The following is a 27,770-nucleotide window of genomic DNA, read 5'->3' on the forward strand; positions in this document are numbered from 1 at the left end:
TTTTGCTAGCATTCTCTGGGGAGGAATAAGACAACTTAATAAATAATGGCCAGTCGAGGTTTAGACCATAGATGCACAGATTCAAGAAGTGGATTAAAAGGTAGTCAACGATTAGGAACATCACGATTTAATTAACAATAGAACGCTTCACTCAATTTCTCATTGTACTTTATTTGAAGTCTGAAAATTATATAAGAAAGCTGTGGCAGTGTGAGGTGCAAAGTTTGATGGCAATACTTTGGCCATGTTTGAGAACAGATTTTCAAAGTCTGGAGAAAAAGACAAGCCGCCGGCTTCTGGGCCATGTCGAGACTACTAGAGATGGTGGCTCCCTTGGGGGGAAGTCCTTTCTACACCAATACCACAAAGTTTCCCCCAAACGAATATAAAACCCAATTGTATCGCCAAGACACCGCAGACACCATACAACGCAGACATACATACAATTGTAAAATCTCTTTATGTATGTACCTTACCTAAATAAAAATTATTATTATTATTATTATTATTATAGGTCCAGGATACGAACCCATGACATAGCGCTCGCGGAACGCCAGGCGAGTGTCTTACCACTACACCACGGAGACTGTATATACACCACGGATTAAGTACCTGCCCGAAACGCTATGCGTGCTAGTGGCTTTACAAGAATTTAAAAACTCTTTTTTTATATATAAATAAAAAAAAATCCGCCGACGAATCTTCTTGTGTGCGATGAGACTTAACGGCCAATTCCTGAACCGATTATGTGCCTCGATGAGACTTGTATGTGGCATAATTAAAATCTTAACTTAAATAATTCGTTTGTTAGACAATATATGATATTCAGATCTATAAATTACTTTAGAAAGGCCTATAATGCATATAAATATTAATTTACACATTCCTGGCGCTATACACTAGGAATTTCAATAAGGCGTTCAAATAATTTTAGGCAGGGAGTCTCTGGATCGGTTGGTCGCTACGGGGTATCGACGACGACCCGGTCAGTCGTCAAGGAGCAGCGGCGCCGTGAGCATGTCGCTCCCGTATAGGTAAGGCTGATAAGTTTTGTTTCAAATATATGAGCAGTTGGGAGGTACGCATGAATATATAGTCTACCTCCACCTACAAGGCTTAATGCATTATACATTTGCTCGCTATTATAACATTGAGTTTTGTAATGGGTCATTGATTTCATATTTTTTTTTCATCCGGGTTCTGTAGTACTGTATTCAAATGTTTGTATTCCACTAATGCTAAATAGTCTGTTCTCTCTCGGATATTGTGGAAGATTTTGAGGATCATGATTTGTCAACATTATATGGGTAGGATATTATGTAGAATACACTTCCCCATTGTTAAACTACCCCGTCGTCAGGCTAGGCTCGTTAACGCGGCGGTCGTCTACCCCCACATCCCAAGACGCATCTATTATCGACTTTCATGTACTGTGTATTAAAAATAGTTTTTATCGTGTATAAATTAATTTTATATTCTATAATTAATTAGGCGTATAGTAGGTTCGGTATTTACGTTCTGTTGGCAATTATTTTCACTTGAAGTATATGGAGGGAGAGGCATTTACAGTTGCCTGTCCTCAGGCCAGGCTCGCCTACGCCGCCGCCCGACCCAAATCCTCATTCGTCAATTTTATCGCTGTGTATTCAGAATTATTCTCGCGTATAAGGTAATATTATTTCATCAAGTTAATAGTTAACAACTAAGTTTAGTGACAAGCGACAGGCCAATGTACAAATACTGCAATAGTTTAGTTTAGTTCATTTATTATGCACCCCATACCCATCTTGTGGGTGGTAGTGGAAAGGGTTATAGAGGCACATAATGGGCTCTTGGACTGAACCCCATAATTTTTTTTTTTTTGGGGGGGGGGGATATATACAAGTTACATTCTTGTACAGCCACTAGTACGCGTAGCGTTTCGGGCAGGTCCCTGGAATACGATCTCATTTAGCTAAGCAAGTTACAATCTTGATACACAGTTTACATTTGGTCAGGTCTACATCAGCAGATAATGAGAATTCTGAGATACGGTCGGGGCTCCGGGGTGGGTTGTCGGTCGGGGCTCCGGGCAGGCTTTAGGTACTCAACTGGCAGGCTCTGGGTGGGTGACTGTTCGGGCTCCAGGTGGGTGTCTGTCCGGCTTCGGGTGGGTTCTTGGTAGGGCTTGGGGGGTGTGGGTTCTTGGTAGGGCTTGGGGGGTGTGGGTTCTTGGTAGGGCTTGGGGGGGTGTGGGTACTTGGTAGGGCTTGGGGGGGTGTGGGTACTTGGTAGGGCTTGGGGGGGGTGTGGGTTCTTGGTAGGCCTTGGGGGGTGTGGGTTCTTGGTAGGCCTTGGGGGGTGTGGGTTCTTGGTAGGACTTGGGGGGGGGGGGGTTCTTGGTAGGACTTGGGGGGGGGGGTGTGGGTTCTTGGTAGGGCTTGGGGGGGGTGTGGGTTCTTGATAGGGCTTGGGGCGGTGTGGGTTCTTGGTAGGGCTTGGGGCGGTGTGGGTTCTTGGTAGGGCTTGGGGCGGTGTGGGTTCTTCGTAGGGCTTGGGGGGTGTGGGTTCTTGGTAGGGCTTGGGGGGGTGTGGGTACTTGGTAGGGCTTGGGGGGTGTGGGTTCTTGGTAGGGCTTGGGGGGTGTGGGTTCTTGGTAGGGCTTGGGGGGGGTGTGGGTTCTTGGTAGGGCTTGGGGGGGGTGTGGGTTCTTGGTAGGGCTTGGGGGGGGTGTGGGTTCTTGGGAGGACTTGGGGGGGGGGGTTCTTGGTAGGGCTTGGGGGGGGGGTTCTTGGTAGGGCTTGGGGGGTGTGGGTTCTTGGTAGGGCGTGGGGGGTGTGGGTTCTTGGTAGGGCGTGGGGGGTGTGGGTTCTTGGTAGGGCGTGGGGGGTGTGGGTTCTTGGTAGGGCGTGGGGGGTGTGGGTTCTTGGTAGGGCTTGGGGGGTGTGGGTTCTTGGTAGGGCTTGGGGGGGGGGTGTGGGTTCTTGGTAGGGCTTGGGGGGGGGTGTGGGTTCTTGGGAGGACTTGGGGGGGGGGTTCTTGGTAGGGCTTGGGGGGGGGGGTTCTTGGTAGGGCTTGGGGGGTGTGGGTTCTTGGTAGGGCGTGGGGGGTGTGGGTTCTTGGTAGGGCGTGGGGGGTGTGGGTTCTTGGTAGGGCGTGGGGGGTGTGGGTTCTTGGTAGGGCGTGGGGGGTGTGGGTTCTTGGTAGGGCTTGGGGGGTGTGGGTTCTTGGTAGGGCTTGGGGGGGTGTGGGTTCTTGGTAGGGCTTGGGGGGGTGTGGGTACTTGGTAGGGCTTGGGGGGGTGTGGGTACTTGGTAGGGCTTGGGGGGGTGTGGGTATTTGGTAGGGCTTGGGGGGGTGTGGGTATTTGGTAGGGCTTGGGGGGGGGGGGGTGTGGGTATTTGGTAGGGCTTGGGGGGGGGGGTGTGGGTACTTGGTAGGGCTTGGGGGGGTGTGGGTTCTTGGTAGGGCTTGGGGGGGGGTGTGGGTTCTTGGTAGGGCTTGGGGGGGTGTGGGTTCTTGGTAGGGCTTGGGGGGGTGTGGGTTCTTGGTAGGGCTTGGGGGGGTGTGGGTTCTTGGTAGGGCTTGGGGGGGGGGTGTGTGGGTTCTTGGTAGGGTGCTCGGGGGGGGGGGGGGTTCTTGGTAGGGCTCGGGGGGGGGGGTGTGGGTTCTTGGTAGGGCTCGGGGGGGGGGGGGGTGTAGGTTCTTGGTAGGGTTCGGGGGGGTGTGGGTTCTTGGTAGGGCTCGGGGAGGTGTGGGTTCTTGGTAGCGCTCGGGGGGGGGGGGGTTCTTGGTAGGGCTCGGGGGGGGTGTGGGTTCTTGGTAGGGCTCGGGGGGGTGTGGGTTCTTGGTAGGGCTCGGGGGGGTGTGGGTTCTTGGTAGGGCTCAGGGGGGGGTTGTTTTCTCTGTAGGGCTCGGGGTGGGTTCTTGGTAGGGCTCGGGGTGGGTTCTCGGTAGGGCTCGGGGCGGGCTCCAGGTACTCAACTGACGGGTTCCAGTTCACTCAACTGGCGGGCTCCGGTTCACTCAACTGGCGGGCTCCGGTTTACTAAACTGGCGGGCTCCGGGTGTTTGACTGGTCGGGCTCCGGGTGGGTGACTGTTCGGGCTCCAGGTGGGTGTCTGTCCAGCTTCGGGTGGGTTCTTGGTAGGGCTTGGGGTGGGTTCTTGGTAGGTATTAGGGCTGGGTTCTTGGTAGGGCTTGGGGGTGGGTTTTGGTAGGGCTTCGGGGGTGGGTTCTCGGTAGAGCTTGGGGGGTGGGTTCTCGGTAGGGCTTGAGGGGTGTGTTCACGGTAGGGCTATGGGTTGGGCTCTTTCGGGATCGGGATAGGCTCTCTGGCTTGGGGAACCTCTGTAGGGCTCGGGGTAGGTTCTTGGTCGGGCTCAGGGTGGGTTCTCGGTAGGGCTCGGGGCGGGCTCCAGGTACTCAACTGACGGGTTCCAGTTCACACAACTGGCGGGCTCCGGTTCACTCAACTGGCGGGCTCCGGTTTACTAAACTGGCGGGCTCCGGGTGTTTGACTGGTCGGGCTCCGGGTGGGTGACTGTTCGGGCTCCAGGTGGGTGTCTGTCCAGCTTCGGGTGGGTTCTTGGTAGGGCTTGGAGTGGGTTCTTGGTAGGTATTAGGGCTGGGTTCTTGGTAGGGCTTGGGGGTGGGTTTTGGTAGGGCTTCGGGGGTGGGTTCTCGGTAGAGCTTGGGAGGTGGGTTCTCGGTAGGGCTTGAGGGGTGTGTTCACGGTAGGGCTATGGGTTGGGCTCTTTCGGGATCGGGATAGGCTCTCGGGCTTGGGGAACCTCTGTAGGGCTCGGGGTAGGTTCTTGGTCGGGCTCAGGGTGGGTTCTCGGTAGGGCTCGGGGCGGGCTCCAGGTACTCAACTGACGGGTTCCAGTTCACACAACTGGCGGGCTCCGGTTCACTCAACTGGCGGGCTCCGGTTTATTAAACTGGCGGGCTCCGGGTGTTTGACTGGTCGGGCTCCGGGTGGGTGACTGTTCGGGCTCCAGGTGGGTGTCTGTCCGGCTTCGGGTGGGTTCTTGGTAGGGCTTGGGGGAGGGTTCTCGGTAGGGCTTGGAGGGTTCTCGGTAGGGCTTGGGGGTGGGTTCTCGGTAGGGCTTGGGGTGGGTTCTCGGTAGCGCTTGGGGCCGAGTTCTCGGTAGGGCTTGGGGCTGGGTTCTCGGTAGGGCTTGGGCCTGGGTTCTCGGTAGGGCTTGGGGCTGGGTTCTCGGTAGGGCTTGGGGCTGGGTTCTCGGTAGGGCTTGGGGCTGGGTTCTCGGTAGGGCTGGGGGGGTGGGTTCTCGGTAGGGCTGGGGGGGTGGGTTCTCGGTAGGGCTGGGGGGGTGGGTTCTCGGTAGGGCTGGGGGGGTGGGTTCTCGGTAGGGCTTGGGGGGGTGGGTTCTCGGTAGGGCTTGGGGGGTGGGTTCTCGGTAGGGCTCGGGGTGGGCTCTTTCGGGATCGGGATAGGCTCTCGGGCTTGGGGAACCTCTGTAGGGCTCGGGGTAGGTTCTTGGTCGGGCTCAGGGTGGGTTCTCGGTAGGGCTCGGGGCGGGCTCCAGGTACTCAACTGACGGGTTCCAGTTCACACAACTGGCGGGCTCCGGTTCACTCAACTGGCGGGCTCCGGTTTACTAAACTGGCGGGCTCCGGGTGTTTGACTGGTCGGGCTCCGGGTGGGTGACTGTTCGGGCTCCAGGTGGGTGTCTGTCCGGCTTCGGGTGGGTTCTTGGTAGGGCTTGGGGGAGGGTTGTCGGTAGGGCTTGGGGGAGGGTTGTCGGTAGGGCTTGGGGGTGGGTTCTCGGTAGGGCTTGGGGTGGGTTCTCGGTAGCGCTTGGGGCTGAGTTCTCGGTAGGGCTTGGGGCTGGGTTCTCGGTAGGGCTTGGGGCTGGGTTCTCGGTAGGGCTTGGGGCTGGGTTCTCGGTAGGGCTTGGGGCTGGGTTCTCGGTAGGGCTTGGGGCTGGGTTCTCGGTAGGGCTTGGGGCTGGGTTCTCGGTAGGGCTGGGGGGGTGGGTTCTCGGTAGGGCTTGAGGGGTGGGTTCTCGGTAGGGCTTGGGGGGTGGGTTCTCGGTAGGGCTCGGGATGGGCTCTTTCGGGATCGGGATAGGCTCTCGGGCTTGGGGAACCTCTGTAGGGCTCGGGGTAGGTTCTTGGTCGGGCTCAGGGTGGGTTCTCGGTAGGGCACGGGGCAGGCTCCAGGTACTCAACTGACGGGTTCCAGTTCACTCAACTGGCGGGCTCCGGTTCACTCAACTGGCGGGCTCCGGTTTACTAAACTGGCGGGCTCCGGGTGTTTGACTGGTCGGGCTCCGGGTGGGTGACTGTTCGGGCTCCAGGTGGGTGTCTGTCCAGCTTCGGGTGGGTTCTTGGTAGGGCTTGGGGTGGGTTCTTGGTAGGTATTAGGGCTGGGTTCTCGGTAGGGCTTTGGGCTGGGTTCTCGGTAGGGCTTTGGGCTGGGTTCTCGGTAGGGTTTGGGGGGGTGGGTTCTCGGTAGGGCTTGGGGGGGTGGGTTCTCGGTAGGGCTTGGGGGGGTGGGTTCTCGGTAGGGCTTGGGGGAGTGGGTTCTCGGTAGGGCTTGGGGGAGTGGGTTCTCGGTAGGGCTTGGGGGAGTGGGTTCTCGGTAGGGCTTGGGGGGTGGGGGTTCTCGGTAGGGCTTGGGGGGGTGGGTTCTCGGTAGGGCTTGGGGGGGGGGTTTCTCGGTAGGGCTTGGGGGGGTGGGTTCTCAGTAGGGCTTGGGGGGGTGGGTTCTCGGTAGAGCTTGGGGGGTGGGTTCTCGGTAGGGGTCGGGGTGGGCTCTTTCGGGATCGGGATAGGCTCTCGGGCTTGGGGAAGGTTCTTGGTCGGGCTCAGGGTGGGTTCTCGGTAGGGCTCGGGGCGGGCTCCAGGTACTCAACTGACGGGTTCCAGTTCACTCAACTGGCGGGCTCCGGTTCACTCAACTGGCGGGCTCCGGTTTACTAAACTGGCGGGCTCCGGGTGTTTGACTGGTCGGGCTCCGGGTGGGTGACTGTTCGGGCTCCAGGTGGGTGTCTGTCCAGCTTCGGGTGGGTTCTTGGTAGGGTTTGGAGTGGGTTCTTTGTAGGTATTAGGGCTGGGTTCTTGGTAGGGCTTGGGGGTGGGTTCTTGGTAGGGCTTGGGGGTGGGTTCTTGGTAGGGCTTGGGGGTGGGTTCTTGGTAGGGCTTGGGGGTGGGTTCTTGGTAGGGTTTGGGGTTGGCTCCCGGTCAGGCTCGGGGTGGGCTCTTTCGGGATCGGGATAGGCTCTCGGGCTTGGGGAACCTCTGTAGGGCTCGGGATAGGTTCTTGGTCGGGCTCAGGGTGGGTTCTCGGTAGGGTTCGGGGCAGGCTCCAGGTACTCAACTGACGGGTTCCAGTTCACACAACTGGCGGGCTCCGGTTCACTCAACTGGCGGGCTCCGGTTTACTAAACTGGCGGGCTCCGGGTGTTTGACTGGTCGGGCTCCGGGTGGGTGACTGTTCGGGCTCCAGGTGGGTGTCTGTCCGGCTTCGGGTGGGTTCTCGGTAGGGCTTGGGGGAGGGTTCTCGGTAGGGCTTGGGGGTGGGTTCTCGGTAGGGCTTGGGGTGGGTTCTCGGTAGGGCTTGGGGCTGGGTTCTCGGTAGGGCTTGGGGCTGGGTTCTCGGGAGGGCTTGGGGCTGGGTTCTCGGGAGGGCTTGGGGCTGGGTTCTCGGTAGGGCTTGGGGCTGGGTTCTCGGTAGGGCTTGGGGCTGGGTTCTCGGTAGGGCTTGGGGCTGGGTTCTCGGTAGGGCTTGGGGCTGGGTTCTCGGTAGGGCTTGGGGCTGGGTTCTCGGTAGGGCTTGGGGCTGGGTTCTCGGTAGGGCTTGGGGCTGGGTTCTCGGTAGGGCTTGGGGCTGGGTTCTCGGTAGGGCTTGGGGCTGGGTTCTCGGTAGGGCTTGGGGGTGGGTTCTCGGTAGGGCTCGGGGTGGGCTCTTTCGGGATCGGGATAGGCTCTCGGGCTTGGGGAACCTCTGTAGGGCTCGGGGTAGGTTCTTGGTCGGGCTCAGGGTGGGTTCTCGGTAGGGCTCGGGGCGGGCTCCAGGTACTCAACTGACGGGTTCCAGTTCACTCAACTGGCGGGCTCCGGTTCACTCAACTGGCGGGCTCCGGTTTACTAAACTGGCGGGCTCCGGGTGTTTGACTGGTCGGGCTCCGGGTGGGTGACTGTTCGGGCTCCAGGTGGGTGTCTGTCCAGCTTCGGGTGGGTTCTTGGTAGGGCTTGGAGTGGGTTCTTGGTAGGTATTAGGGCTGGGTTCTTGGTAGGGCTTGGGGGTGGGTTCTTGGTAGGGCTTGGGGGTGGGTTCTTGGTAGGGTTTGGGGTTGGCTCCCGGTCAGGCTCCGGGTGGGCTCTTTCGGGATCGGGATAGGCTCTCGGGCTTGGGGAACCTCTGTAGGGCTCGGGGTAGGTTCTTGGTCGGGCTCAGGGTGGGTTCTCGGTAGGGCACGGGGCAGGCTCCAGGTACTCAACTGACGGGTTCCAGTTCACACAACTGGCGGGCTCCGGTTCACTCAACTGGCGGGCTCCGGTTTACTAAACTGGCGGGCTCCGGGTGTTTGACTGGTCGGGCTCCGGGTGGGTGACTGTTCGGGCTCCAGGTGGGTGTCTGTCCGGCTTCGGGTGGGTTCTCGGTAGGGCTTGGGGGAGGGTTCTCGGTAGGGCTTGGGGGTGGGTTCTCGGTAGGGCTTGGGGTGGGTTCTCGGTAGGGCTTGGGGCTGGGTTCTCGGTAGGGCTTGGGGCTGGGTTCTCGGTAGGGCTTGGGGCTGGGTTCTCGGTAGGGCTTGGGGCTGGGTTCTCGGTAGGGCTTGGGGCTGGGTTCTCGGTAGGGCTTGGGGCTGGGTTCTCGGTAGGGCTTGGGGCTGGGTTCTCGGTAGGGCTTGGGGCTGGGTTCTCGGTAGGGCTTGGGGCTGGGTTCTCGGTAGGGCTTGGGGCTGGGTTCTCGGTAGGGCTTGGGGCTGGGTTCTCGGTAGGGCTTGGGGCTGGGTTCTCGGTAGGGCTTGGGGCTGGGTTCTCGGTAGGGCTTGGGGCTGGGTTCTCGGTAGGGCTCGGGGTGGGCTCTTTCGGGATCGGGATAGGCTCTCGGGCTTGGGGAACCTCTGTAGGGCTCGGGGTAGGTTCTTGGTCGGGCTCAGGGTGGGTTCTCGGTAGGGCTCGGGGCGGGCTCCAGGTACTCAACTGACGGGTTCCAGTTCACTCAACTGGCGGGCTCCGGTTCACTCAACTGGCGGGCTCCGGTTTACTAAACTGGCGGGCTCCGGGTGTTTGACTGGTCGGGCTCCGGGTGGGTGACTGTTCGGGCTCCAGGTGGGTGTCTGTCCAGCTTCGGGTGGTTGGGGTTCTTGGTAGGTATTAGGGCTGGGTTCTTGGTAGGGCTTGGGGGTGGGTTCTTGGTAGGGCTTGGGGGTGGGTTCTTGGTAGGGTTTGGGGTTGGCTCCCGGTCAGGCTCCGGGTGGGCTCTTTCGGGATCGGGATAGGCTCTCGGGCTTGGGGAACCTCTGTAGGGCTCGGGGTAGGTTCTTGGTCGGGCTCAGGGTGGGTTCTCGGTAGGGCTCGGGGCGGGCTCCAGGTACTCAACTGACGGGTTCCAGTTCACACAACTGGCGGGCTCCGGTTCACTCAACTGGCGGGCTCCGGTTTACTAAACTGGCGGGCTCCGGGTGTTTGACTGGTCGGGCTCCGGGTGGGTGACTGTTCGGGCTCCAGGTGGGTGTCTGTCCGGCTTCGGGTGGGTTCTTGGTAGGGCTTGGGGGAGGGTTCTCGGTAGGGCTTGGGGGAGGGTTGTCGGTAGGGCTTGGGGGTGGGTTCTCGGTAGGGCTTGGGGTGGGTTCTCGGTAGCGCTTGGGGCTGAGTTCTCGGTAGGGCTTGGGGCTGGGTTCTCGGTAGGGCTTGGGGCTGGGTTCTCGGTAGGGCTTGGGGCTGGGTTCTCGGTAGGGCTTGGGGCTGGGTTCTCGGTAGGGCTTGGGGCTGGGTTCTCGGTAGGGCTTGGGGCTGGGTTCTCGGTAGGGCTTGGGGCTGGGTTCTCAGTAGGGCTGGGGGGTGGGTTCTCGGTAGGGCTTGGGGGGTGGGTTCTCGGTAGGGCTTGGGGGGTGGGTTCTCGGTAGGGCTCGGGATGGGCTCTTTCGGGATCGGGATAGGCTCTCGGGCTTGGGGAACCTCTGTAGGGCTCGGGGTAGGTTCTTGGTCGGGCTCAGGGTGGGTTCTCGGTAGGGCACGGGGCAGGCTCCAGGTACTCAACTGACGGGTTCCAGTTCACTCAACTGGCGGGCTCCGGTTCACTCAACTGGCGGGCTCCGGTTTACTAAACTGGCGGGCTCCGGGTGTTTGACTGGTCGGGCTCCGGGTGGGTGACTGTTCGGGCTCCAGGTGGGTGTCTGTCCGGCTTCGGGTGGGTCCTTGGTAGGGCTTGGGGTGGGTTCTTGGTAGGTATTGGGGCTGGGTTCTCGGTAGGGCTTTGGGCTGGGTTCTCGGTAGGGCTTTGGGCTGGGTTCTCGGTAGGGCTTTGGGCTGGGTTCTCGGTAGGGCTTGGGGGGTGGGTTCTCGGTAGGGCTTGGGGGGTGGGTTCTCGGTAGGGCTTGGGGGGGGGGGGGGTTCTCGGTAGGGCTTGGGGGGGGTGGGTTCTCGGTAGGGCTTGGGGGGGTTCTCGGTAGGGCTTGGGGGGGGTGGGGTTTCGGTAGGGCTTGGGGGGGTGGGTTCTCGGTAGGGCTTGGGGGGGGTTCTCGGTAGGGCTTGGGGGGGTAGGTTCTCGGGAGGGCTTGGGGGGGTGGGTTCTCGGTAGGGCTTGGCGGGTGGGTTCTCGGTAGGGGTCGGGGTGGGCTCTTTCGGGATCGGGATAGGCTCTCGGGCTTGGGGAACCTCTGTAGGGCTCGGGGTAGGTTCTTGGTCGGGCTCAGGGTGGGTTCTCGGTAGGGCTCGGGGCGGGCTCCAGGTACTCAACTGACGGGTTCCAGTTCACTCAACTGGCGGGCTCCGGTTCACTCAACTGGCGGGCTCCGGTTTACTAAACTGGCGGGCTCCGGGTGTTTGACTGGTCGGGCTCCGGGTGGGTGACTGTTCGGGCTCCAGGTGGGTGTCTGTCCAGCTTCGGGTGGGTTCTTGGTAGGGCTTGGGGTGGGTTCTTGGTAGGTATTAGGGCTGGGTTCTTGGTAGGGCTTGGGGGGTGGGTTCTCGGTAGGGCTTGGGGGTGGGTTCTCGGTAGGGCTTGGGGGGTGGGTTCTCGGTAGGGCTTGGGGGGTGGGTTCTCGGTTGGGCTTGGGGGGTGGGTTCTCGGTAGGGCTTGGGGTGGGTTCTTGGTAGGTATTAGGGCTGGGTTCTTGGTAGGGCTTGGGGGTGGGTTTTGGTAGGGCTTGGGGGGTGGGTTCTCGGTAGGGCTTGGGGGGTGGGTTCTCGGTAGGGCTCGGGGTGGGCTCTTTCGGGATCGGGATAGGCTCTCGGGCTTGGGGAACCTCTGTAGGGCTCGGGGTAGGTTCTTGGTCGGGCTCAGGGTGGGTTCTCGGTAGGGTTCGGGGCAGGATCCAGGTACTCAACTGACGGGTTCCAGGTTCACACAACTGGCGGGCTCCGGTTCACTCAACTGGCGGGCTCCGGTTTACTAAACTGGCGGGCTCCGGGTGTTTGACTGGTCGGGCTCCGGGTGGGTGACTGTTCGGGCTCCAGGTGGGTGTCTGTCCGGCTTCGGGTGGGTTCTCGGTAGGGCTTGGGGGAGGGTTCTCGGTAGGGCTTGGGGGTGGGTTCTCGGTAGGGCTTGGGGTTGAGTTCTTGGTAGGGCTTGGGGCTGAGTTCTTGGTAGGGCTTGGGGCTGAGTTCTCGGTAGGGCTTGGGGCTGGGTTCTCGGTAGGGCTTGGGGCTGGGTTCTCGGTAGGGCTTGGGGCTGGGTTCTCGGTAGGGCTTGGGGCTGGGTTCTCGGTAGGGCTTGGGGCTGGGTTCTCGGTAGGGCTTGGGGCTGGGTTCTCGGTAGGGCTTGGGGCTGGGTTCTCGGTAGGGCTTGAGGGATGGGTTCTCGGTAGGGCTTCGGGGGTGGGTTCTCGGTAGGGCTTGGGGGGTAGGTTCTCGGTAGGGCTCGGGGTGGGCTCTTTCGGGATCGGGATAGGCTCTCGGGCTTGGGGAACCTCTGTAGGGCTCGGGGTAGGTTCTTGGTCGGGCTCAGGGTGGGTTCTCGGTAGGGCTCGGGGCGGGCTCCAGGTACTCAACTGACGGGTTCCAGTTCACTCAACTGGCGGGCTCCGGTTCACTCAACTGGCGGGCTCCGGTTTACTAAACTGGCGGGCTCCGGGTGTTTGACTGGTCGGGCTCCGGGTGGGTGACTGTTCGGGCTCCAGGTGGGTGTCTGTCCAGCTTCGGGTGGGTTCTTGGTAGGGCTTGGGGTGGGTTCTTGGTAGGTATTAGGGCTGGGTTCTTGGTAGGTATTAGGGCTGGGTTCTTGGTAGGGCTTGGGTGGTGGGTTCTCGGTAGGGCTTGGGGGTGGGTTCTCGGTAGGGCTTGGGGGGTGGGTTCTCGGTAGGGCTTGGGGGGTGGGTTCTCGGTAGGGCTTGGGGGGTTTGGTTCTCGGTAGGGCTTGGGGGGTGGGTTCTCGGTAGGGCTTGGGGGGTGGGTTCTCGGTAGGGCTTGGGGGGTGGGTTCTCGGTAGGGCTCGGGGTGGGCTCTTTCGGGATCGGGATAGGCTCTCGGGCTTGGAGAACCTCTGTAGGGCTCGGGGTAGGTTCTTGGTCGGGCTCAGGGTGGGTTCTCGGTAGGGTTCGGGGCAGGCTCCAGGTACTCAACTGACGGGTTCCAGTTCACTCAACTGGCGGGCTCCGGTTCACTCAACTGGCGGGCTCCGGTTTACTAAACTGGCGGGCTCCGGGTGTTTGACTGGTCGGGCTCCGGGTGGGTGACTGTTCGGGCTCCAGGTGGGTGTCTGTCCAGCTTCGGGTGGGTTCTTGGTAGGGCTTGGGGTGGGTTCTTGGTAGGTATTAGGGCTGGGTTCTTGGTAGGGCTTGGGGGTGGGTTTTGGTAGGGCTTGGGGGGGGGTTTTGGTAGGGCTTGGGGGGTGGGTTCTCGGTAGGGCTTGGGGGGTGGGTTCTCGGTAAGGGCTTGGGGGGTGGGTTCTCGGTAGGGCTCGGGGTGGGCTCTTTCGGGATCGGGATAGGCTCTCGGGCTTGGGGAACCTCTGTAGGGCTCGGGGTAGGTTGTTGGTCGGGCTCAGGGTGGGTTCTCGGTAGGGCTCGGGGCGGGCTCCAGGTACTCAACTGACGGGTTCCAGTTCACTCAACTGGCGGGCTCCGGTTCACTCAACTGGCGGGCTCCGGTTTACTAAACTGGCGGGCTCCAGGTGTTTGACTGGTCGGGCTCCGGGTGGGTGACTGTTCGGGCTCCAGGTGGGTGTCTGTCCAGCTTCGGGTGGGTTGTTGGTAGGGCTTGGAGTGGGTTCTTGGTAGGTATTAGGGCTGGGTTCTTGGTAGGGCTTGGGGGTGGGTTCTTGGTAGGGTTTGGGGTTGGCTCCCGGTCAGGCTCGGGGTGGGCTCTTTCGGGATAGGCTCTCGGGCTTAGGGGAACCTCTGTAGGGCTCGGGGTAGGTTCTTGGTCGGGCTCAGGGTGGGTTCTCGGTAGGGTTCGGGGCAGGCTCCAGGTACTCAACTGACGGGCTCCGGTTCACTCAACTGGCGGGCTCCGGTTCACTCAACTGGCGGGCTCCGGTTCACTCAACTGGCGGGCTCCGGTTTACTAAACTGGCGGGCTCCGGGTGTTTGACTGGTCGGGCTCCGGGTGGGTGACTGTTCGGGCTCCAGGTGGGTGTCTGTCCAGCTTCGGGTGGGTTCTTGGTAGGGCTTGGGGTGGGTTCTTGGTAGGTATTAGGGCTGGGTTCTTGGTAGGGCTTGGGGGTGGGTTCTTGATAGGGCTTGGGGGTGGGTTCTTGATAGGGCTTGGGGGTGGGTTCTTGGTAGGGCTTGGGGGTGGGTTCTTGGTAGGGCTTGGGGGTGGGTTCTTGGTAGGGCTTGGGGGTGGGTTCTTGGTAGGGCTTGGGGGTGGGTTCTTGGTAGGGCTCGGGGCGGGTTCTCTGTAGGGATCGGGATGGGTTCTCGGTAGGGCTCGGGGCGGGCTCCAGGTACTCAACTGACGGGTTCCAGTTCACTCAACTGGCGGGCTCCGGTTCACTCAACTGGCGGGCTCCGGTTTACTAAACTGGCGGGCTCCGGGTGTTTGACTGGTCGGGCTCCGGGTGGGTGACTGTTCGGGCTCCAGGTGGGTGTCTGTCCGGCTTCGGGTGGGTTCTTGGTAGGGCTTGGGGGTGGGTTCTTGGTAGGGCTTGGGGGTGGGGTCTTGGTAGGGCTTGGGGGTGGGGTCTTGGTAGGGCTTGGGAGTGGGGTCTTGGTAGGGCTTGGGGGTGGGGTCTTGGTAGGGCTTGGGGGTGGGTTCTTGGTAGGGCTTGGGGGTGGGTTCTTGGTAGGGCTTGGCGGTGGGGTCTTGGTAGGGCTTGGGGGTGGGGTCTTGGTAGGGCTTGGCTGTGGGGTCTTGGTAGGGCTTGGGGGTGGGGTCTTGGTAGGGCTTGGGGGTGGGGTCTTGGTAGGGCTTGGGGGTGGGGTCTTGGTAGGGCTTGGGGGTGGGGTCTTGGTAGGGCTTGGGGGTGGGGTCTTGGTAGGGCTTGGAGGTGGGGTCTTGGTAGGGCTTGGGGGTGGGGTCTTGGTAGGGCTTGGGGGTGGGGTCTTGGTAGGGCTTGGGGTGGGGTCTTGGTAGGGCTTGGGGTGGGGTCTTGGTAGGGCTTGGGGTTGACTCCCGGTCAGGCTCAGGGTGGGCTCTTTCGGGTTTGGGATGGGCTCTCGGGCTTGGGAAACCTTTGTAGGGCTCGGGGTAGGTTCTTGGTCGGGCTCGGGGTGGGTTCTCTGTAGGGATCGGGATGGGTTCTCGGTAGGGCTCGGGGTGGGCTCCAGGTACTCAACTGGCGGGCTCCGGTTCACTCAACTGGCAGGCTCCGGTTTACTAAACTGGCGGGCTCTGGGTGTTTGACTGTTCGGGCTCCAGGTGGGTGTCTGTCCGGCTTCGGGTGGGTTCTTGGTAGGGCATAGGGTTGGCTGCCCAGACAAGTACAAGGGGAATGTTGTCTACGCTTATGTCGACCGTGCTCTAAGCCACAGCTCAGGATGGAAGCAAGTCGATGAAGAACTCTGTAGGGTAAGGCAGGTCCTAGTCAACAACGGCTTCTCTAATGGTTTCGTTGAAGACATCATAAAAAGGAAGGTGAAACACCATGCAACCTCTGAAGAGTCAACTAACACAACACCTGTACCCCCTATTAGACTATTTTACAGGAACCTCTTTTCCACAGCTCATAAAACGGAGGAAAGGGTCCTGAAAGATATTGTTAATAGGAACGTTATCCCTACAGACAAAAATCAGAAGATACAATTTACTATAAAACCAAAAAAACAGCCAACCTACTCATGAAAAACTCTCCTGACACAAAGCAGAACGCCTTAAAGGAGACTAACGTCGTCTATACCTTCGAATGCCCACTTGGGGACTGTAAGCCTCAAAGAACTCAGTATATAGGCAAGACAACAACATCTCTTTCCAGGCGATTAACAATGCATAAGCAACAGGGCTCCATTAAGAAACATACCTCTTCCCACAACCAGGCCATCACCAGAGAAGTCTTAACAAACAACACAGAAATCATCGATACATACAGCAATAGCAGGCAGCTTGACATCTGTGAGGCACTACACATCAAGAAGTCAACACCAGCAATCAACAGCCAATTGATGCACAACTATATTCTACCCACTTCAAGACTCTGTACCAATATAGAAGCATCAAGAGGAAGTATGGGTCAATAGGCCCTTTGCAGTTACTTCCATTCTTCCCTCTCATTTATCCAATTTATACCCATTGTTCCGTGTTCTGCGTTGGTCAAAAGTTTGTTCACCTCTTCCAAAACTGTTGCAACACATCACCTCACCCAAATGCGAGTATATAAGACAAGCTGTTTAATGTTAGCATAAGTAAAACTCTGTTTAGTGTTCTCAGGTTACAGTTGTGTGTGTATAAACTAAAGTCTCTGAAAATGTAACAAGTTATTACGAAACGCGTTCAAGCCTCGCGTCAGACTAGAAATAAAAATGAATTTTGGAGAATTGATTTTTCAATTACCATCCACAGTAAAAAAGAAACATAAGAAATATTGAGAAAATTCGTGGTAGAATTATTATTCTTACCTTTTCAGTCATATTTAACAATATATACATTATATATAATATATATATATTACTCTTATTACAAATTCGGTACTTACCACAGTTTGGATCTGGCAACCGAGGTCCCCGTGGCCCGGAGCCCTCGGCCTCCACCAGCACTGTTGTGGACCAGCAGACGACATACAGGAGCAGCTCGCCAGCAACATTCCCACTCAAAATGCAGACATCAAACAACAGCTCTGACCCACGGAGAGTGGATAAGATTGTTAGGTAAGTGAATGTAGGGGGGATATTGTAGTGAAAGATGTTATTGTGTAATGATGAGGATCTGTGTGTGTGTGGGGGAGGAAGTTAGGTCATCATATGGACAATTCGTTCTTATATAGGCATGGGTTTTCTTGTCTCTGTACAATGCTTTGGTGTGATGTTTAAAGAATTACTTGTCTGTACACCTATATGGGTGGGATTTAGGGTATTATAGTTCGGTATTTTTGCTGTAGGGGGTATAGGTCATTACGTATACAAGATGCTTAGTTAGCAGACTTAAAACGATAATGATTAATGATAAAACAACCTAATCCATATAACATAACCAAGTCTAACTTAGTAGTACATTTTTATCAGAAAACTAGCCTTGTTGAAATGATTTTTTACTCCCATTTTGTTTGGAGTTTGAAAAGAAATGGCGAGGGTTAAACAAAGCTCATTTATTTATTTATATACAAGAAGGTATATAAGATTTTTACTTAATTTTTAGTTTTGACAGATAAGACCATATTAAATCAGATACAAGTCATACCACATACACGATGACTCGCAAACAAATGTTAAAACCTATCTAACCTAGGGTTTCCGGGTTCGATCCCCGGTGAAGGCAGAGACAAATGGGCAAAATGTTTTTCATCCTGATGCCCCTGTTACCTAGCAGTAAATAGGTACCTGGGAGTTAGACAGTTGCTACGGGCTGCTTCCTGGTGGGGGTGTAACAAAAAAGGAGGCCTGATCGAGGACCGGGCCGCGGGGACGCTAAGCCCCGAAATCATCTCAAGATAACCTAGCTCAACCCAACCTAAACTAACCAAACCAAGAATCAACCTAACCCAAACCAATGGAGTCCAGTACAGCTTAACCTAAGCTAATACATCCTACCATAACAGTATAGTGTATACGGTTTTAACAAACGGGAAAACGAGCATCGTCGAATTATTTCATGTCCAAAAAGTACCATCCATAAAGTTTGATACGTTAAGATGTATTAGCCAAGATTAGGCTGTGTTAGGCTTGGTTGGTTTGAGTTAGCCTGGGTAAGGTTAGGTAAATTTTCCAATCCATTGGTGAACAGTCATGTGTACAGGGTGACACATTATTACAGACCGTTTTACTAGTGATAAAAAAGCAATGTAGGACTAACACAACTATTGGAAAACAGTTGTGTTATCAGTGTATAGTAGTAATTAATAATTTTGTACAAAGTTTGCATAAAAATGTTAGGTGTTTCAAGTAACTCACTAGGTTCTGGTAGACCTTTCATGACCCGTATAAAGGCCAGGCTGTGTGTGAAGAACTGTTAAAACCATCAACAGGTAATATACAGAAATGTTTATTGAACTAAATGCAGCTGGCCGAAGCAGCCATTGACATGAAACTGTTAGCGGCCAGTTTCATGTTAGTTACGTATTTATGGAAACTCTCCATCAGCGACCACATAACTAGATTTTAAAATGCACTATAATCTTAATTTAAATATATTTTGTTATTACAGTACTGTATCTGGTTTTCTTTACAAAGTACAGTATTTATATCATCCTACCCACAACAGTTGTTTAATTTCCGAGTACCTGTTTACTGCTAGGTGAACAGAAGAATTAGGTGAAAGGAAATGTGCCCAGCCATATCTGTCCTGACTGGGAATTGAACCCAAGATCCCCAATTGGGAGTCAAGGGGAAAGGCAACCGATTTTTACCTGACTTTACCTGAGGGCCACTAACGTATTAGTGGCCTCGACGAGAACAGAAAAGCTTGTCCAAAGTCCCCTCATTTGCCTTGATTATTTTTTTCCAGTTGAATTTTAAAATGTAAGAGTTTGGGCAATTATGTTTGGCAGGTAGGCAGTTCCATGGGTTTATAACCGTATGGGGGTAAAAGGCATCTCTTGTTTTCAGTCCTATGTTGTGGTTTGTTGAGCTTTTATAAGACATTATCTGGATCAACATCCTCCAAATTGTTCAGTACAGTATTTTAAAATTTCAATGAGGTCTGCTAAGTCATGTCTGGTTTGAAGTGTTGTTAGTGCTGTGGCCCTCAACTGTTCCTGGTATGAGAGTTGATTACACTGTGATACCCTCAACTATAATAAATTCTGTTTTCAGACAACATACAGCCTCTTTGCTCAAACCCCTGGACATACTAAACATTTAATCCGTACTCTTCATTCTCTTCACATTATAAACACTTGCAAAGCTCTGTTCCTTAATACTAACTCAGATTTTAAACTTCCGAATTGTATGAAATAAGAATGTTTGTGATGTTCTGCATGAACATCACTGCTGAAATATCTCTAAGATTCTCTATGCAGGTCTCTATATAGAGAGACCAAATGTGTGGAATTTCCTAGCTCAATGTCTTCACTTTAGTATCCCACATTGTGCTAATTACTCATCTAGTGCTGTACTATCTACAAATGCACTCCATCAACATAATTTCTCATCACCCTTATTACTACCTTACCTCTCGCTTAACAATTAGCTTAGCTTAGATGTCACGCTATTGTGATTTCTGTGTATAATGAAGTAAGGGCGAAGAGGTAGAACGGCATATTGACATAGCTCGAGTGCATGGGGGGAGTTGTGTAAAATCCTGGTTTGTCTCTCGGAGAGGCTGCAGGATCCAAGTAAATTCAGAAGAATTTCTGGTTGCAATTCTTATACCATGTCGTAGCTCAGTCGATTAAGGCAGCGTCTGGGATGCTCTTGGACGCAAGTTCGAATCCTCGTCACGGCCCCTTGTAGATTTGTTCTCTTAAGATTAACTGTTTCCCTTGTACAATAATTTAAAATTCACTGCAAATTTTGCGTTAGCTTTAAGATTTGCCTAAAATGCTATGCATGTTAGAGGCTTTACAAGAATGTACAGATAATGGCGATTCATTTGTACAAATAACCCATTGTAGTGAATAATATTGTAGTGTCAGGGGGGGCCTAACGGCTGAGTGGACAGCGCTCCGGATTTGTATTCCTAAGGTTCCGGGTTTGATCCCCAGTGGAGGTGGAAACAAATGGGCAGAGTTTCTTTCACCCTGATGCCCCTGTTACCTAGCAGTAAATAAGTACCTGAGAGTTAGACAGCTGCTACTGGCTGCTTCCTGCGGGGGTGTAACAAAAAGGAGGCCTGGTCGAGGATTGGGCCACGGGGACGCTAAGCCCCGAAATCGTCTCAAGATAACCTCAAAATACTGTAGTGTAGTGGTCAACACAGTCGGCTCGCAATTGAAACGTTCGGGATTGATTTCTGCCGCAGGACAGGGACGTTTGGCACGTTTGCTTTTGCCCGATGCCTGTGTTCACCTAGCGGTAAATAAGTACCTAGGAGTTGGGCAACTATTGTTGGTTGCATCTTGGGAAAGACTAGTAGTTGGCCTAGAGGGGACCTTGATAAACCTAACTGGCTTTGTCCCAATGGGAAATCATACTTAAGTACGATACAAGTAAAAAACTTTTCAAAATCTTTTCTGTGGAGAGCCTTGTAGGCTCCAGGGAGCCTCTGGGCTCACCCAGAAAATGGTGCTTCATTACATTCAGTGCTGTATTTTTTTTTTTCAAATAATGTTACTTTTGTGAGGGTTTGTGTACAGTAATTATTGAACTTCATTGTTGTTTGTATTTGTAATATGTTCTCTCATCTTCCCTCCTGATTTTCCATAACTAATCACTTCTTGCAAAGAGAATTATAAAACCTGTGTTTATTGAATTCATTTTATTTGCCTTCTCACTCATGCTTTAATGTTACTTATTTGATCAATAACACCTTGCTGATACAGTAATAATAATAATACATTAATATTACATTTTTATACATACCAACTGCAATATAATGTAATTTGACCATTGACAGGTAAAACCATCAGCACAAGGGACTCCAGGGGCCCCTGGTGAAGATCCAACTACTGACTACATGAATGTACTAGGCATGATCTTCAGCATGTGTGGTCTAATGATGAGAGTAAGTTTTGGGTTTCTGGCATTATAGGGTCTGGTCTGAAGCCCACGGTATCATCCCTATTGTCTACCACTATCATCCCTATTCATCCTGGCACTAGCTTGCTCAGTTTTTTTGTTTTCAACTCATATTTTATGAACTACTGTATATTGTATGTAAGTGATGTTGGCATTCATGGGAACATTTTCTGTGGGAGCCATGCTTTTTGTATTGTTTATATTCATGCTTCACTTGTCAGTTTAAGGCACCCATCTTGTGTGCCCTTAGCTGTTCATTCATTCTGATTTAGTTTCTCAACTCTCTGCCTTGTAGCTAGTTTGTATTACCCATTCCCACCAGTAATATTTTTCAAGATTCTGGGTGTTGTCCTAGTCAGGGCTTCTCCTTTTGAGTTGCCATTACATCAGTACTGCTTGGGACTCGGTCCACGTGGCCAGGCCTGTTGCTGGGTATTTTAGTGTGTGTTATGTCTGATTCTGACTCGTGTGCCATGTTGGTGCCTTGCATCATCTTCTGTGTGTACAGTTGGAGTCACACTAATAATACTTCAATACCTGTCACATAGGTCTGATCTTTCTAGTTTTTTAATTGATAGGAGGTTGGAGAACCGTCAACTCAACCCTTGTGACTAATTATTATTCGGTAATTATTGTGCCGAAGATTGTAATTAAGTCAAAATACATTTTCACTTTACTGAAAAATTTATGGCATGAGCGTGAAGTGAGCCAAAAGTGTGACAAAGCAACAGCAGTCGGCTGAATGCTGGGCATGGGGAAAGAGGGAGGGAGGGTGTGAGACTATCCCTTCCTCATTTCCTCTCTCAAGCTTGGTGAAAAAGTTCTCTCCTTTTGAATGTTTGGTTTCAATAAAGTTGTGTGTGTGTACATCTATAATTTTAATACCAAATTATCCGTGATCAGTATCATATGCCATAATCAAGACGCATCATAAAAGAATTTTTTGCGAATAATTTATTAATAATAATAATTCATTGTGTTGGAGGACTGGCAGCCAGGTTATACATACAGTACATGTTAGGTTTGTATCCAGGTTCCCCCCCCCCCTTTCCCCCCTATCCCTAGGGTCTAATTACTGACCCTCCCCAGTATGCAACCCCACAATAAGCTGACTGACTTTTGGGTACCTATTTCCTGCTAGGTGAACAGGTACATTAGGTGATAGGATACACACCCGCCATTTCTATCTTGCCTGGGATTTGAACCCAGAATTCTAGATTGCGAGTCAAGAACGAACTCGACTATACTACCGGTACCCTCAATTTACTGGGATTTATGTCAAGAATGGTTGAGTTTGTGTAAATCCTGGTCATTATGTTATGTTGGGACCACCAATAATTGTCATATACTGTAATTATGATTTTTAAATGGAATTGTTTGCCAATGATTGCACTATCATATGCCATTGTCAAAATGATAAGTACATACTGTAATAGATCATGTTGGACCACAAATTTTAGATCCATTTGGCATAGGGTCTCCATTTTTGTGCAACTCTGGAGCTCTTCTCAGTGTTACCTTGAGGTGCTTCCGGGGCTTAGCGTCCCCGCGGCCCGGTCGTCGACCAGGCCTCCTGGTTGCCGGACTGATCAACCAGGCTGTTGGATGCGGCTGCTCGCAGCCTGACGTATGAGTCACAGCCTGGTTGATCAGGTGTAATTATGTTTAGAGCAGGGTTCTTCCCAGCTGGTTTCACCATTTGTGTTGTCTTCAAAGATTGCCTTGATAGCATTGCTCTAGTTGTTTGAGCTGCTGCTGTGGGATGTGGTTGCATATTTACACTATATGCGGCCTGTTGTGCTTTCCAGCGTGCAGTTCTAGATCATCAGGAATCTTCTTAGTTGTATTCCTTGCGGTTTGCCTCTCTTTTTACACCCTTTCTACTTTCTGGAGGGAAAGGGAAGGGAAGGGAATTTTTAGGAGAAATCACTAAATCATTATAACTATATAGCATTTGGAAGGGATCAATATAAGGATTTTTGATGGGACATGGGGACGAAATTGTGCCCAACCACTTGGACAGTCGGGGATTGAAAACCGGCTTGCAAAAAAATGGGCCTTCGCTCTACTGTCTAGCCCAAGTGGTTGGGCGGGAAGGGAAGGTAGATCAATCTTTGATAGCTGGCAGTGCAGTATTTTAGCCTCAGTCTGCTTCAGTTGAGTTCTTTGGATCCAGCTTTGGGCCATGTGTAGATCCATATCTCCTGGTTCCTGGCTGGGGTAGGGGTTCTAGTGCATCGTTCGCTCTGGACAGTGCTCCTGTTCACCCTTCGTTTTTGAAGTGTTGACCTTTTAGGCAAGTTGATTGAAACCTCAGGTAACCTCAGGGCTGTCATCTGGTGGAAGATGGGTAAATCAAGGGCCTACCAGAAAAAGATGTTTAATTATACAGTATTCAATGCTTAATTTTCACATATATAGTACAGTACATGTTTTAAGTAAATAATATCAGACTTTATCTTGGATCATTTTCTTATTTAGGGTTTTAATCTTATAATACAGTACTTATATTGAGGAATGTGATTTCTACTCACTTTATGAATTTTAATCCTCCAAATACTGTATTATTAAAACTATGATTATAGAAATTTTAGACATTGTTATAAATGATACTCTATAGTGAACTCATTATTTCTTACTTGCAGTTGAAGTGGTGTGCTTGGGTTGCGCTATACTGCTCCTGCATCAGCTTTGCCAACTCGAGAGTCAATGACGATACGAAACAAATGCTCAGCAGCTTCATGTAAGGTTTATCTTGTTTTCTTCTGAAATTTGTATATTACTAAACCCATAAAGGTACAACCTGTCCTCATAGCATGTCACATTTTAACATATACTTTACTTTACACAAGGCCAAAACCTGGTGTACTAAGGCAAATAAACATTGCGATGGGGTAAATACCCTAACTGTGCAACCTGTCCTCTTACAAATTACGTCTGAATTTGGTCGTTTGCCCATATGGCCGAAAATGGACGTAATTTAAAAATAAAAAAATTAAAATAAATTTTGGATTTTGTTTCAAAACAGTAAGTTAAGGGTCCTCTCGTAGGTTAGGAGGGCAGGAAATTGTCCAAGTTTCAAAAGCTATGAAAAACGTTAAATGAAAGTTTCCTCTTCTAACCTTTCCAAGTAAGCCAGAGGACTTAGAGAAAACGTGACAGTATGTCACTTTCGTGAGCCAATTTCATTTCAAATTACGTTCATTTTTGGATATAGCATGCATTCGAACGAAAAGCGACGTTATTTTCAAGAGGACAGGTTGAACCATGATGTGCCTGACCACCATCAAATGGTGGGTCAGGTCACCTAAAGTCCCAGCTAGCCTGCCATCCCCGCTCGTTGAGCCAAATGGAACCCCCAAATATTCTATAAGGAAGAGAACAGGACTGGGAGGTGAGCGATTGACTACATGCCTGAAAAGGGCATTTCATTACCTGGATCTGGATTTGTACCTGGATAAGGGGGTTCTGGGATTTCTTTTCTCCAAGCCTGGCCTGGGCCAGGCATGACGTGCAAGATCTTGGTCCAGTAGACTGTTGCTTGGAGTGGCCTGCAGGGCCATATTCCCACTTACAATCTAGTTAGTCCAGCACTTTTTGCAGGAAACTCTAATTTTTTCTTGAAGAAATACTTTTGTTCCAGCCATACTTATTTTATTTGCTGTGAGGATATTAAGGAGCCGTGGTCCTTTGATATTCATACAGTGTTCTATGATTGTTCCTGTGGCACCTTTATTCTTCACTTGCGCTATTCTGCATTTCCTACCATATTGTTCGATCCACTACCTTACCTTACCTTGAGGTTACCTTGAGGTGCTTCCGGGGCTTAGCGTCCCCGCGGCCCGGTCGTCGACCAGGCCTCTTGGTTGCTGAACTGATCAACCAGGCTGTTGGACGCGGCTGCTCGCAACCTGACGTATGAGTCACAGCCTGGTTGATCAGGTATCCTTTGGAGGTGCTTATCCAGTTCTCTCTTGAACACTGTGAGGGGTCGGCCAGTTATGCCCCTTATGTGTAGCGGAAGCGTGTTGAACAGTCTCGGGCCTCTGATGTTGATAGTTCTCTCTCGGAGTACTTGTTGCACCTCCGCTTTTCAATGGGGGTATTCTGCACATCCTTCCATGTCTTCTGGTCTCATGTGATGTTATTTCTATGTGCAGGTTTGGGACCAGCCCCTCTAATATTTTCCACGTGTAAATTATTATGTATCTCTCCCGCCTGCGCTCAAGGGAGTACAGATTTAGGCTCTTTAGTCGGTCCCAATAGTTTAGATGTTTTACTGAGTGGATTCTAGCAGTAAAGGATCTCTGCACACTCTCCAGGTCAGCAATTTCTCCAGCTTTGAAAGGGGCCGTCATTGTGCAGCAGTACTCCACTCTAGAGAGCACAAGCGTTTTGAAAAGTATCATCATCGGTATAGCATCTGTTATAATATTGTGCAAATTTTGGACCTGGATATTCATAGTGTTCTATGACTGTTTCTGTGGCACATTTTTTCTTCACTTGCGCTATTCTGCATTTCCTACCATATTGTTCGCTCCACTATGTTATAATACTGTGCAAATTTTGGACCTGGAGTTCAGTCCATGTATACAGTACATGATACCTCTCTTGTCTCCTTTCCAGAGTACATTTTGGGAGCTTCAAATGGTCCCAATAATTTATGTACTTTATTGTGTTTGTGTGCTGAGTATGTCCTCTGTATTCCCTGTGTTTCAACAATCTCTCTTGCTCTGATTTGTTATTTTTGGGAGAGCCCTGTCAGTAGTTTTCTGAGCTTACTTGTCAGTCACTATAGCATTGACTTCATGATTTTCCTAAGGGTGACAACACTTGCATAATTGTCTTTTGTTATTGAATGTAATTTAAATTACATTAATCCAACCCATTGTTACTGGCTAATAGTTCTGATTTTCAAAGTAAATTATCATAATTAAACAAATATACTTTTATTTGCTTGTCACAAATAATTTACTAATTATATTAACATTTCAGGTTGTCCATTTCTGCAGTTGTGATGTCCTACCTTCAAAACCCACAGCCAATGACACCTCCATGGTCCAATATATAAACAGTTCTATATTATCGATTGTTTTTGGTTGAATGGAAATGTATAATTGCCTCACCATACTTGTATTAAAATTGTACTGCTGAATGACAGTGACAATTTTAGTTTTAATAAACTAGCTAATGGTGCCAGGTTTGTATTATGATGTGCAATATGGAACAGTGCCAACATTTGATGATGTGCATGAGTTACAAAATGGCTTGGTTTGTTAATCTTTTAATTTGTGTAGCCTGCACTATATAATTCTTGTGTTATACTTCCCATCCAAAAGTTTCTTGTAAGCAGCTTGTCTTTTTTTTTCTTTAACAAATGGACAAATTTGTATTGTCCCATAACATTATCATGTCATTCATGCCAGTGTAAAAGGCAATAGCATGAAGGTCAAAGCTTGAAATATCCTGGAATATGAAGTACCATACGAGTTGATCCTCGAGTGACAACCACATTAGTACAGTAGATAGCCTCCATATTAGACATAAAAGGAAGACTTGATCACCACGTTAGAAATAGAAGAGTGAAAGGGAATTGGGAGTGGAATGGTAGGCAGTCAGTATGGGGGAAGGGAGACTTTTGGAGTACAGTACAGTACTGTCCATTCAGTAGAGCCAGGCTGTCACCTGATCAGATGACAGGCAAAGTTATCAGTCACTAGCACTGATTTTATAGTTTTTTTCGAGGTGACATCAACTGCATAATATCTTTTTGATCATGAAATTACATTAACTCCAACCAGTTACTGCTGGCTAATAATTCTTAGACATAAAGGAAAGAGGACAAATCAGAAGAGCATGTTAAGATAGGGCTACCTGAATAGGTTTCAGTTGTGGTTACTCCATCAGAGGGGCGTTCATGGGAATAGACAGATTCTACAGTAAATTGTTAATTCCTCTTTTAGGACTGCCTCCTCTTCCATTTTGCTTAGTTATGCAAAGTTGTTGTTTTATGGTTACAAAGGAAACATATCATTCCTTAATTTCTTATTTTGACTGTATCAGAATTTAGAATTTCTAAAATATAGTTACAGGTTGTAAGTACAGTATGTATAACAGTTTATACAGTACTATACTTAGTGTATAAAATATATATTAATGCAGGCCATATGTATTATTGTTAAATATGTACTTTTGTATTTCATAGTAAACCTTTTACCATAATATATAATTATCTTCTCCTTTCAATAGTGCATTTGTCATGTTGAATTATATGGTATATCAGGATTTTATCGGTACTACCTTGTTGACTGCGTGTTCCTCCCGTTACTATACTGTATACAGTATCTCTCCTTCCCATTACAGTATTACGCTGAGATGTATCAGTAAGGTGGTTGGGCTCACTGGCTCAAGCAAAGAATATTCACTATACAATACTATATTGAATATAAATTCAGTGGATTTTGTACTACATGGGAACCTGGTCCAAGATAGGGATTTTAATCTAGCCAGTGACCTGTACAATGAATTTGGCATCTAGATACTGTAATGCAGAATTCCTCCAAGACTGATAATTTTAAATTAATATTACTAAAAAATTCAAACAGTGCTTTTTCCATGGGATTTCTGCATCAAATTATGCACAAATGTATGTCCTATCATGTTCACAAATAAAGGGTGAATGCTGTGGATCTTGTTGTCCATTAAAATCTGTACAATAAAGCTTTCAGTCACATGCCATCCCTAAGGTGTGGCGTTGTTTACAATTTCCCATTTAGAATCCTTTCATTAGAAAGTATTTACACCACAGTATTGTATGTCGAACATAAAAAATATTAAATGTATAAAGATATTGTACACAATGTGATAAATCAATGATACAATCTTTAGAGCAGGACAGCACAATCGAACCAATGTTGTGGATAACCACAGATGTGCACCTTAACCCATGGACTAGGATGTGCAAAAAGTTACACGACCTGGGGCCGGATTCAGGAAGGTACTTACGAAGGTTTTTCCTCTTAGCTAAGAGCGTTTTCCGTCTTGGCGCCTTCGTGGCGGCTACGTCCGTATTCAATTAACTACCCTAAGTGGAAAAACCTTCGTAAGTTCATTCCTGGATTTAAGTGTGGTTTCGACCACTTGTAGCTTTACGTAAACTGGATATAAGTAATTTTTTCTCTACTACATAACACTGGGATCGATTTATGATATTGGAACATGACCAAAATATTATAGCTGGTGAATCTAGTGAAGAGGAATCCTTCGTGTTAGTTATATATGCATTCTCTGCTTGAAACTTGAAGTAAATATGTGTTTGATGATAGTAGAATTAGTTTTATAATAGCAAGATATTATACCAGTAGTTATTAAGTAAATAAACACTGGTGA

At 51.2% G+C, this 27,770-nt stretch overlaps 1 protein-coding gene and 1 long non-coding RNA gene across 2 annotated transcripts; one reads left to right on the top strand and one right to left on the bottom strand.

The window, feature by feature from the left end:
* Nucleotides 1-954: 954 nt before the first annotated feature.
* On the top strand, nt 955-26,610 carry LOC138372732 (protein Asterix-like). The gene is made up of 6 exons (XM_069338328.1): nt 955-1,034; nt 16,252-16,418; nt 17,311; nt 20,260-20,367; nt 23,027-23,124; nt 25,377-26,610. The coding sequence occupies exons 2-6, from the start codon at nt 16,366-16,368 to the stop codon at nt 25,450-25,452; spliced, it is 336 nt and encodes a 111-aa protein (XP_069194429.1). The 5' UTR covers nt 955-1,034; nt 16,252-16,365; the 3' UTR covers nt 25,453-26,610.
* On the bottom strand, nt 20,849-27,694 carry LOC123760321 (uncharacterized). The gene is made up of 3 exons (XR_011230908.1): nt 27,387-27,694; nt 23,021-23,146; nt 20,849-22,717 (listed from the first exon to the last, which is right to left on the bottom strand). It is a non-coding gene; the product is annotated as an uncharacterized lncRNA (long non-coding RNA).
* Nucleotides 27,695-27,770: the final 76 nt, after the last annotated feature.

This window comes from Procambarus clarkii, chromosome 39 (genome assembly GCF_040958095.1).
Source record: "Procambarus clarkii isolate CNS0578487 chromosome 39, FALCON_Pclarkii_2.0, whole genome shotgun sequence".
Classification (NCBI taxonomy): Eukaryota; Metazoa; Arthropoda; class Malacostraca; order Decapoda; family Cambaridae; genus Procambarus; species Procambarus clarkii.